At 35.0% G+C, this 10,526-nt stretch overlaps 1 protein-coding gene across 4 annotated transcripts; it reads left to right on the forward strand.

Annotated features, from left to right (window-relative positions):
• Positions 1-1,675: 1,675 nt before the first annotated feature.
• LOC127128283 (uncharacterized) lies at positions 1,676-5,301 on the forward strand. 4 transcript variants are annotated; one of them, XM_051057526.1, is made up of 6 exons: positions 1,676-1,818; positions 1,954-2,040; positions 3,200-4,540; positions 4,637-4,705; positions 4,793-4,991; positions 5,089-5,301. In XM_051057526.1, the coding sequence occupies exons 2-6, from the start codon at positions 2,038-2,040 to the stop codon at positions 5,157-5,159; spliced, it is 1,683 nt and encodes a 560-aa protein (XP_050913483.1). In that variant the 5' UTR covers positions 1,676-1,818; positions 1,954-2,037; the 3' UTR covers positions 5,160-5,301. The 4 variants fall into 4 exon arrangements, with proteins under 4 accessions (XP_050913483.1, XP_050913485.1, XP_050913484.1 ...); XM_051057528.1 differs by having other exon boundaries at positions 3,209-4,540; XM_051057527.1 differs by having other exon boundaries at positions 1,731-1,818; positions 1,976-2,040.
• Positions 5,302-10,526: the final 5,225 nt, after the last annotated feature.

Genomic DNA, 10,526 nt, shown 5'->3' on the forward strand with positions numbered 1-10,526 from the left:
AAACTTTTTACACTGACAGTGTATAGTAATTAATCTCATTTATTAAAGAGTGAATCCGTATAGAAAAACGATAAAACATAATTTAATTTTCAAGGAAAAAGAAGTAACTTTTAATCCTTAAAAAATCACTTTCTTTATATTTTGTTTGACCGATAAAGAAAAGAAAATAAGATGATAATTTGATAATTTTGTTTAAAAGAAAATTAAAAAAACATTATTTTTACAAGTGTCTTTAAGTAAAAATTGGATACGTATTAAGTTGCCCTCAATGAAAAATTATAAAATAAATATAAAAGTAAAACAAATATTATTGTAAGAATAAATTAAGATTTTTAATTTAATCAATAATAAAATTAATTTATCAATTAATAAAGGAAAATAATTTAGATTCAGTTACAATTTTTATATTTATTTAAACTTATAATTGTGAACGGAAAATTGTGAGATTCAATTACAATTTTTGAACGGAAAAATTATAAACTCTCTTTCGATTACAATTTTTGAACGGGAAAATCGTAAGCACTCTTTCAATAACAATTTTTGGATGGAAAAAAAATCCAAACTCTCTGAATTTTTTTTTTTATAGAAAAATAAAAAACCCTCTCAATAAACTATTTTTAAATGGAAAAATAAAAAATTCTCTCAACAAATTAGAAAAATAGAAAACCGTCTTTAAACACAACTACCAAAACCCCAATATATTAAAAAGTAAAACTAACTATCTTTATCTATATTAATATTCAGTTTTATTCTCTTCCTACTATCCGATACGAGACATTTGATGAATATATTATTTGATCCAACAAATTTTTGAAAAAGTTTTGGTTTAATCCCCTCTTTTATATTTTTTTCCCTTTTATAATATTTTAGTTTTCTTTTGATAAAAAAATAATATAAATAAATATAAATAAAATAATGAATAAATTATTTCAATTTAAATTTTTTAAAAAATTAAATTAAATTTTATAATATTTTACAACAACAAAAGAATTCTTCACTCTAAATTATACTCTTTATTTGACCATAAGTAATATAAAATTTTATATTTCTTAGGCTGTTTCCATGATTTTTTAGTAAAACATTAGATTAAATAAATAAAAAGAGTAGAGTATTAAATTAAATAAAACACAAAGCTAAAATATAGAAAAACGTTTCTTTCATTAAAAGCCAAACTAAAGATAAACATAAAAATCAACTACATCAATAATAAATTTGTAAGCTCATAAAAAATGACTCTCAGCAATAATAAGAAGTTATTATTAATATTAATATCAACCATTATTATAAATTATAAATACATTTTTTTTTTCTAACAGACAATACTAATAAATACACTTACTCTGAAAAAGCAAAAACATTAAATTGAAAGTCTTACGAACAAACAACTCATCTTCCCAACACAGAAACAACTGTTGATGCCCATGTAAATGCCAAAACAACCAACCAAACCCAAACCCAAACCCAAACCTCAAACCTTAAAACTACTTTGTTACAAGTGCTTTTCACTTGCACCAATCACAACACGCCACGTCACATTTACACACCAAACACATTTCTCCAGTTTTTTCCCACTATACTCATTTTCAGCAAACGCAAAGGCAAAAAAAATTGAAGGGTCCAGATTTTCCGGTGGACGCAAACTTTTATGCGACGCATCTTACGATGCCACGTGGTAAGTTTTACAGGAGATAACTGTAGGATGCTCAACACTATATTATTGGTTCTTCACTTTACTCTAAACTCATTCACAATTCACAAAACAGAAATCACTGCGTTACTGTCAACGGCGGAGAACCACCGCCGGAAAATTCTCCGACGGTATTTCCGATTTGTGCTTCTATCTTGTTCAATTTGATGAACTGATAGTAAATTTAATCAATTAATTCTAGTTTTGTTTTTTTTTTCTTTTCTTTTTTACAATAATTTGATTTTTGATTTTGATCTTGATTGTAGATTTTGATTTGGTGAAGTGCAGTTGATCGAGGTTGAAGTTTTTTCTTTATCTAGTGACGGTGAAATCGTTGGAATTGAAGAGATATGGTATGTTTCTAAGTTTAGAGAAATGTATTTGTTTCATGCAGATTAGGTGTTTGATGTATGATTTCATTGTTGTTTGTTTTTGCTTGATGTATTTGTTTGGTGAGTTGATAAATTGTTTACTAATTGGGATGAAGTTTAAAGTTATATCACTTTGGTAATGTGTTGGGAGCTTATGATCTTGTCTAGTAAACTGATTTTAAGTAAAATTTAGATAAAATAGTAGAGATCTTGATGTTTAAAATAGAAGAAAAAATATGTGAAAAAACAAGTCAAGAGAGATAGGGAGGTGAAAGTTAGTAGTGTTGGAACTTTTGCAGAGTCTTAAACACCTAGGTGGATAGATAAAGAGAAACCGCACAAGTTCGTTTAGACACAATTTTTTGACTCAAAATCTTAAAGTATTGGATATATGGGTTCTCTAACTTATAATTTTCACACACTTGACACGAAAACATTCTCTCACTTAAGTATGAGACTCTCCACGTCCTTGATCTTACACCAGAAATGGATTTTGATGAAAATTCCTTACTGTGTTGTTTCTATACCGTGCTTTTAATTGGAAGTTAGATTTTTTTTTGGTTAAGTAGTTTAATGGCTGGAATCCACCTTATTAAAAATGAACAAAGTGGAATGTCGCGGTTTCGAATCCATGCCCCTGCACTCGATGTCCCTATACAGCTACCAACTGAGGTGTCTTAATGGGACTGTTAGATTGTTTTCTTTCAATTTAGGAAAGTTGGCTGGAGATTCATGAAACTGATACTTCAATAAATGTGTTTTATTCTTCTTGTTAATTTTTTTAATGTCTTACTTGATGGTGGCTTTGTGACATTACTTTGATGAAAATTCCTTACTCTGTTATTTCTCTACTATGCTTGAAATTGGATGTTAGATTTCGTTTTTTCAATTAAGAAAATTTGGCAGAAGATTCATAAAATAGATGCTTCAATAAATGTGTTTCATTTTTGTTGTTAAATTCTTTCAATATCTTACTTTATGGTGGCTTTGTGATTTTTGTTTATTAGGTATATTGTTTTGTTTAACTAATGTATGGCTTATAACCTGGTTGAGTAATGTCTTATTTAATATGCATCGGCAGAATCTATACTCCGATAAATCTCGTAAGTTAAGCCTTCTACACTATAATTTATTTTTCCAGTCTTTTCAGAACAAAGGCTTCTGGATGCCTCGTGATACTGGCTGCATAGCTGAAGAAAATGTTGGATATGAAAATTCCTCAAGAGTGGAACCAAAGAGAAGTCACCAGTGGTTTACAGATACAGGTGAACCAGAAATATTTAGCAACAAGAAACAAGCAGTTGAAGCTAGTAGCGACATGCCGGTTTCAACAACGGATGTTTCTCACTGGGACACTGGTTCAGGGTTTCACTCGGTGACAGGCCAATTTTCTGACCGTCTCTTTGGATCTGATCTTATACAGTCTGTCAATTCAGTTGATAAAAATATGTCGTCAACTGGAGGTGGAAATCTGAACATTGGAGGGAGGAAGATTTTTGGTAATCAGTATGGTAATGATACGCCTGTCGGACTGTCAGTATTTCCCACCATAGTAGGCCCTTCACCATGTCTAAATTTTGGTGGTATTAGGAAAGTTAAAGTTAATCAAGTCAGAGATTCTGATCATGGCATGCCAGCTGATAACAATACATTTTCCATAGATTCTGGTTACGATAAGAATGACGGAAATATTACATTGGGCCCATCTTATAGCAACGGAAGTGACAACACCGTTGCTTTAGGGATAAGCAAACCCGGTGACAATCTCCTTGCCATTGGTCACATCTTGGATAAAGGGGATGGGAGTTTTATGTTGATGGGTCAAAATTATGGAAAGGGAGATGAAAGTATTTTATCAACGGGTCGGCCCCTTGAAAGAGGCGACGGAAATTTCATAACAATGAATCAGTCATTTGGGAAGGAAGATGGAAATTTGATATCTTTGGGCACCTCATTTTCCAAGGAGCATGAGAGTTTTACATCAATGGGTGTAACCTCTGATAAATCAGGAGAAAATTTCACAACCGTTGCTCCTTCCTATGACAATGGCACCTCAATAGGTCCGACATATGTTAATGTGGATACAAACATTGCTTCGACTAGTCCATCATTTGACAGCAACAACTCTAGCTTTTTACCTGCAAGTCAAAACCTCGGTAACAGCAGTGCCGTATCTTTTGGAGGTTTTCATGCTGGATGCCCTGAGCCAAATCCCTCGTGCGGAGTCATTAGTGGATTTGATCCTTTGATGGGCAACCAAAACTCAGCTCAAGGTGCGGATAGCCAGAGGGATCTGATTGAATCAAACCCTGTTGTAAATAACACTTCAAAATCTACTGCTAAAAATGATACCGTTGTTAAGAACAAAGAACCAAAGAAGGCCAAGAAGGCTTCTAACAACTTCCCTTCAAATGTCAAAAGTTTGCTGTCAACTGGTATTTTCGACGGCATTTCGGTGAAATATTGTACATGGTCAAGGGAGGTAAAACATGTTTCTAATTTTATTTCGTCTTACTTTTGAGCTATTGTAGTTGTTTGTTTCTACTAAGATTTTAAACCTATTGATTTTTTTCCGCAGAGAAATCTTCAAGGAATCATAAAAGGAACGGGGTACATGTGTTCATGTGACGACTGTAAGGGGCAAAAGGTTAGCATCTTAAATCGCGCTTATTACATTCTTAATAGTCTGCGTAATCGTAGCAATAACACTCATCTATTCAATTATGTCATGAAGGCTCTTAATGCGTATGAATTTGAGCGTCACGCTGGAGCCAAGTCAAAACACCCTAACAATCACATATACTTTGAGAATGGAAAATCTATCTATGCTGTTGTTCAAGAGCTGAAAAACAGTCCTCAAGAGACGCTTTTTGACGCTATTCAAACCGTGACCGGTTCCACCATCAACCAAAAGAACTTTCGTAGTTGGAAAGGTAACAATAATTTTCAGTTTCCATGTCCAAACACGTCCTTCACCATTGCCTCAATGGTGCATGCCTTGATATTAACGTTTTTTTCCGCCCTTTTCAGCATCATACCAAGCTGCGACTCGTGAGCTTCAGCGCATCTATGGAAAGGATGATGCGGTCATACCGTCTTAAGTTTGGAAGAGTGGTAGATATGTAACTTCTCCAGTATATGAATGGCAGCTTAAAAGTTGAGTGAATAATTGAAAATTTGTAATTGGTTTTACTTGTAAGAACTTATGTTTTATATCGAAATAAATATGTCTATTTAGTTGTATTTTTTCTCTCACAAATCATTTTTTTTAGAGTTCCTTTGCCTGGCAATGCATATTTTTGCTGGTAGTGACTCATCCAATTCATTATGTTGAAGAAAGAATAGTGTGAAAAGGTACTAAACTTAAAAGTAGAGTTAAAACTAAAAAATTTCTGGTGTTATATTGTAAAAAAAGTGAGGTGCTGTAGCTCCATAGCATGAATAGAACTAGTTCTCAAAGGGAACCTCTTATTAGGTAAAGAGATTATAGTTATAGTTCATAAGTTGTTTGATAATGGAATGAATTTGTAATGTTTGATAAAATTAGTTATTTATTTAAAATTGATTATAATTTTGAACATTTTTAACCATTGTTTTTAAATACATATTTGAATTTGAAATGTAGTTAATAAATATCAAGTTTATTGACTAAATTATTTATGGTACTTGTATTTTACCATATTTACATGATTAGTTCCTTTATTTTAAACTTAAATGGTTTTCATTTTCCGCTTTACACTTTTGCATTGAAAAATTATTAGCAAGTCCATTTTGTAACAATGAATAATATATATTTTTTTATCTCTAAAGTTTTTCAAATATTTTTGACACATTCTTGTATTGAAAATGGATGACACGTGCATATTTAATGACGCGTAATTTATAGTTTTTTTTTTAAGTACTACAAGTGTTTACATATAATAATATGTCTCGTTTTACAAATAATGCATCATTTAGAAAGACATGTAATCAATTTTAATTGCAAAAATAATAGATGGAAACTAAAATGATAGATCTTTTTCTTTAATATACAAAAATATTCTTATACAATCTTAAATCATTCTCTTTTTTCTTTTCTAAGGATAAAATTATAAAAATAATCAACAAACTTAATATACACTAAATTTTTAATTTTTACAATTTTCTTTGAGGAGTCTTATATTTAAAGAAAGAATGTGATTTTTTTTATAAAAATAACCATCTTTTTGAAATTAAATACGAAAGTAATCAAGTTTTCAGAAAAATTTCCAAAATAACCATGTTTGGGAGAGGATGCGCCGGGGAAGTTGGTGCATCCCTTAAAATTTTAGGGCAGGTGCCAGACGTATTGGCGCCAATTGCATTGGGCTCCTAAAGGAGGAGCCAATGAAATTGGCGCCTGCATATCCCCCCTAGGGGAGGCGCCCATGGGGATGGCGCCCTAGTGACTCCCCTAAGGGAGGACGCCCATGGGGTTGGCGCCTTAGCCTCCTCCTAAGGGAGGCGCCCATGGGGATGGCGCCTTAGCCTCCAGCTAAGGGAGGCGCCCATAGGGTTGGCGCCTGAGTGTGTGTGTTTTTTAGGTGCCACTTTTTGTGGCGCCTATGTGTATTGTCGGATTTATCGCCTCTATAAATACGATCACCTTGCATACAATTATTTTCAGTCAAATTCATCTCCTAGTCTATATTTTCACTCAAATTCATCTCCTAGTCTAGTCCAACCATCAATTTTAATTTTCTTTGTTTTAACAATGTCTACATACATTCAAAAACGAAATGCTGATGTAATATTTTCTGCCGTTGCGGCTCCGATACAGGTTCGACTTTGGAACACAGATACGTTTGAACGTCTTAATCGGACTTTGTATAGTTGGTTAGAGGGAGAAATTGGAGAGGGTGAACGGATTAGAAGAATACAATGGCTTGTGTCCACGTTCAACCAAAACGGAGAAGTGCGTGAATGGATGGATATTAAGACCGACCAAGACGCTCGTAGGATGATGCAGTACATGTTCAAAATTATTTTGATGGTTGTAATCGCATAGTTTTTGTATTCTAGTTGTTTTAATTGTTTGTGTTATTTTTTTATGAACAACTGTCTTTTCGTCACAGCCGTCTACTATGAAGTAAAATTAATTTTCCATATATTGCAACAGAGGTACTTTGAAATAAATTTAAGTTTCCATATATAGCAACAGAGGTACATCTGAATTTATCTGGTTGTTCTCGTTCCAACACTAGGACAGTTATTACGATTGTGACCTGGTTGACGACATGAACTACATAGTCTAACCATTTTGTTCGTCGTATCCATTTCGGTTCGAATTCGGGTGCTGTTAGGGCGACCTTTTTTCTTCCTTCGCATAACTTCGTTGTGCCAGACGATGTCCCCTTGATATTCTGGCCAATATTCATCTTTTGCCACTACTGAAAAACTAATTTTATAAACATTTGAAAGGCTGGCGACTTTGTAAAGTTCAGATAGCAAGTAGGATGGATCTCTTCGAACCTTTGAGCACGCCGCTATGACATGGGAGCAGGGGGTACGGAAGGCTTGGAACCTTCCGCAGTCGCACCAACCTCTATCTAATTCAACTTTGTACTGTCCCATTGGCATGCCCTCATTGTGATCCATGGACTCGGCAACACTAAACCAACCTTTTGTTCGGTCAAATACCGTAACCACGTGTGTGTTTGCTTTGGCAGCTTCATGTCTGATGAATTTCATTGAAGCATCACTGAACAACTGTCCAGATTGTAACACGGAACTCCATTTTGAGCGTCTGGTTTCAAACAGCGCCCCAAGCCTGAAATATGTAGCTTGCACCAAAGCGGTTATTGGTAGGTTACGAATTCCTTTGAAGACAGAGTTCATTGATTCCACAAGATTTGTTGTCATGTGGCCCCAACGTTGTCCGCCGTCGTATGCCCTAGTCCACTTCTCCAACGGAATACTATCGATCCACCGAACCGCATCTTCGTTCGACAATCTTATTTCCTCGCGGTAGTGTTTGAAAGAAGGTTCTGTCAATGCGTAACCTGCATTGACAACCTTCTTACGCAACGTCTTATCTTTGATTTCTCACATGAAATTCTGAGCAATATGTCTAATACAAAACACATGCGTCGAATGAGGATTTTGCCAGCCATTGTCAATGTTATTATATGCACTGATGATTGAGGGGTGTCTATCAGAGATCAAACACAAGTTAGGTTGAGGTGCTACGTGCAATCGGAGATTTCTTAGGAAAAAACTCCATCCCTCAGCTGTCTCCCCTTCAACTAAGGCAAAGGCGATTGGAAAAATATTGTTGTTCCCATCTTGTGCCACTGCCATCAGTAACGTTCCTTTGTATTTTCCATACAACCATGTACCATCAATTTGTATAATTGGTTTACAGAAAGAAAAACCTGTGATACACGGTTGATACGCCCAAAATAGACGGTGAAATATTCTATTTCCAACAGCACATGTACCATTTGGTGTATATGCGGGCAATGTTTCCATCTTGAAAATTGTACCGGGAGCATAGTGTTTTAGAGCGAACATGTATTTTGGAAGTTGTTTGTAAGATTCCTCCCAATTGCCACACACTTTTTCAACAGCTTTTGTTCTAGCTATCCATGCCTTCCTATATGATGGTGTGTAGTTGTACTCTGCCCTAATATGCGAGATTATTGTACTCACCTTTAAAGACGGATTATCGGCAATGACAGAAAATATTTCATCGCATATTAGTTGGGAGCTTAATTTACGATGATCCTGCATTGGGTTGGTCAGGATGCATGTGTGATCTGGACCCATTGATCCAATCTCCCAAGACTCCTTCCTCTTCCTGTACGAAGCTGACAACTTAAAAAGGCAGTGCTCATTCGGACAATAAGTTTTATACCTCAATGCGTCAGTTCTGTCAACTCTGAAATCTGCTGATAGTTCCATGTGGAATTTTTTGATGGCTTTTATACATTCCTCTTTTGTGCGAAATGTGTCTCCTTGTTTCAGAGATCCTTGCATTTGCACGTAAGGATTGTACCATACATCTCCCGAAGGTTCATCCGAACCCAAATTTAACCTTGTCATGTGTTGGGGTGGGCAATATACATGACCTGCTGGTATTGGCTCCTCTTCCTCTTCAGCGTTCACCATCGAATCAACGATGATCTCAGGTTCCTCTTCTTCATCGTCTGGAACATTCACCTCAACTTGTTCGTCATCAGTCTCACAAAACACTTGTGACTGATTAATGTACTGGGACTCCTGTTATTGATGTGGTAATATATACAACTCTATATCGTTGTAACCGGATTGTTCGTGACTGCCAAACATATGTTGAACATCATCATCATCTCGAATCTTCTTCTGATAAAATTTTACCTGGTTTTCTGCAAAACAAACTGGATTTTTATAGATGATCTGACCGACATTATTGGACTGCAACTTCTTTTCTATTCTTTGTTTTAGGTGTGAAAAATTTGATCGCCGATTTATTGTAAAACGAGTCACCTGTGTGTCTCGAAAACAAAAATCAAACAACTGATGATCAAATATTTCACCGTCAACATGCGCACTGATCATATATTGTTGTGTGGAAGACATTGTGTTGAATGGAATTGAAACTGAATGATTTGTAAATCTTGTTCAACCGCATAACATAAATAGTTGGCCAATGCATTAATAAATTCATAGTAGTCTGTACAGACTTGACTATACTTGCACGCAGAGAAAAGAGTGAAAACAGACTTGACTATACTTGCACGCAGAGAAAAGAGTGAAAAGATTACACAGAGGGAAGAGTGAAAAGAATACACAGAGGGAAGAGTGAAAAGAATACTCAATACACAGGGAATCAAAGAATCTCTGATTTCTCTGTGCCTAATGTACCGTAATGTGCCCTAAGATTAAACATAAAGTAAACATAGGCGCCCATTCCCTTGGCACCATAAAGTAACATAGGCGCCAAAGGGTTGGGCGCCTCTTCACAAAATTGAACATAGGCGCCACTAGGGATGGCGCCCCTTCCTAATGCCTTACACTAAGGCGCCAAGAGGAAGGGCGCCTCTTCCTTGCATGTGAAAAATCACATGTAGGCGCCAAAGGTAATGGCTCCTCTTCCTATTGCATGTGATTTCTTCACATGTGCCTACTAGATTCCTTCCATGCTACTTTTGTCATTCACTTTTTGTCATTCATTTGTCTTTCAAATTTGTCATTCACTTGTTTTTTAACCTCATGTGCCTTTGCATGCAACCAATCATAATTCTTTATGGTTTCTAAACCTACTCACTTATTCATCTATAAATACTCTCCCATATCAACATTATCAAACCATCTTCATCACACTCTTTCCTTCTACCACATTTCTTTCATCTAACAAACTTAAGCTTTGCAAAATCGAATCATGTCTTTGTTAACTATGGACGATGAACATAAAGGCACAATCGAGAATATCTCGGCATTTGTATGTTATCTCTCTCTTTTAGTTACTA

Source organism: Lathyrus oleraceus, chromosome 3 (assembly GCF_024323335.1).
Source record: "Lathyrus oleraceus cultivar Zhongwan6 chromosome 3, CAAS_Psat_ZW6_1.0, whole genome shotgun sequence".
In the NCBI taxonomy this organism is placed as follows: Eukaryota; Viridiplantae; Streptophyta; class Magnoliopsida; order Fabales; family Fabaceae; genus Lathyrus; species Lathyrus oleraceus.

Excerpts from the sequence above, each read along its gene's own strand:
- LOC127128283 (XM_051057526.1), top strand. Across the intron at positions 4,541-4,636 it reads ATTGTACATGGTCAAGGGAG|AGAAATCTTCAAGGAATCAT; the intron begins GTAAAACATGTT and ends TTTTTTCCGCAG. Across the intron at positions 4,706-4,792 it reads ACGACTGTAAGGGGCAAAAG|GCTCTTAATGCGTATGAATT; the intron begins GTTAGCATCTTA and ends TATGTCATGAAG.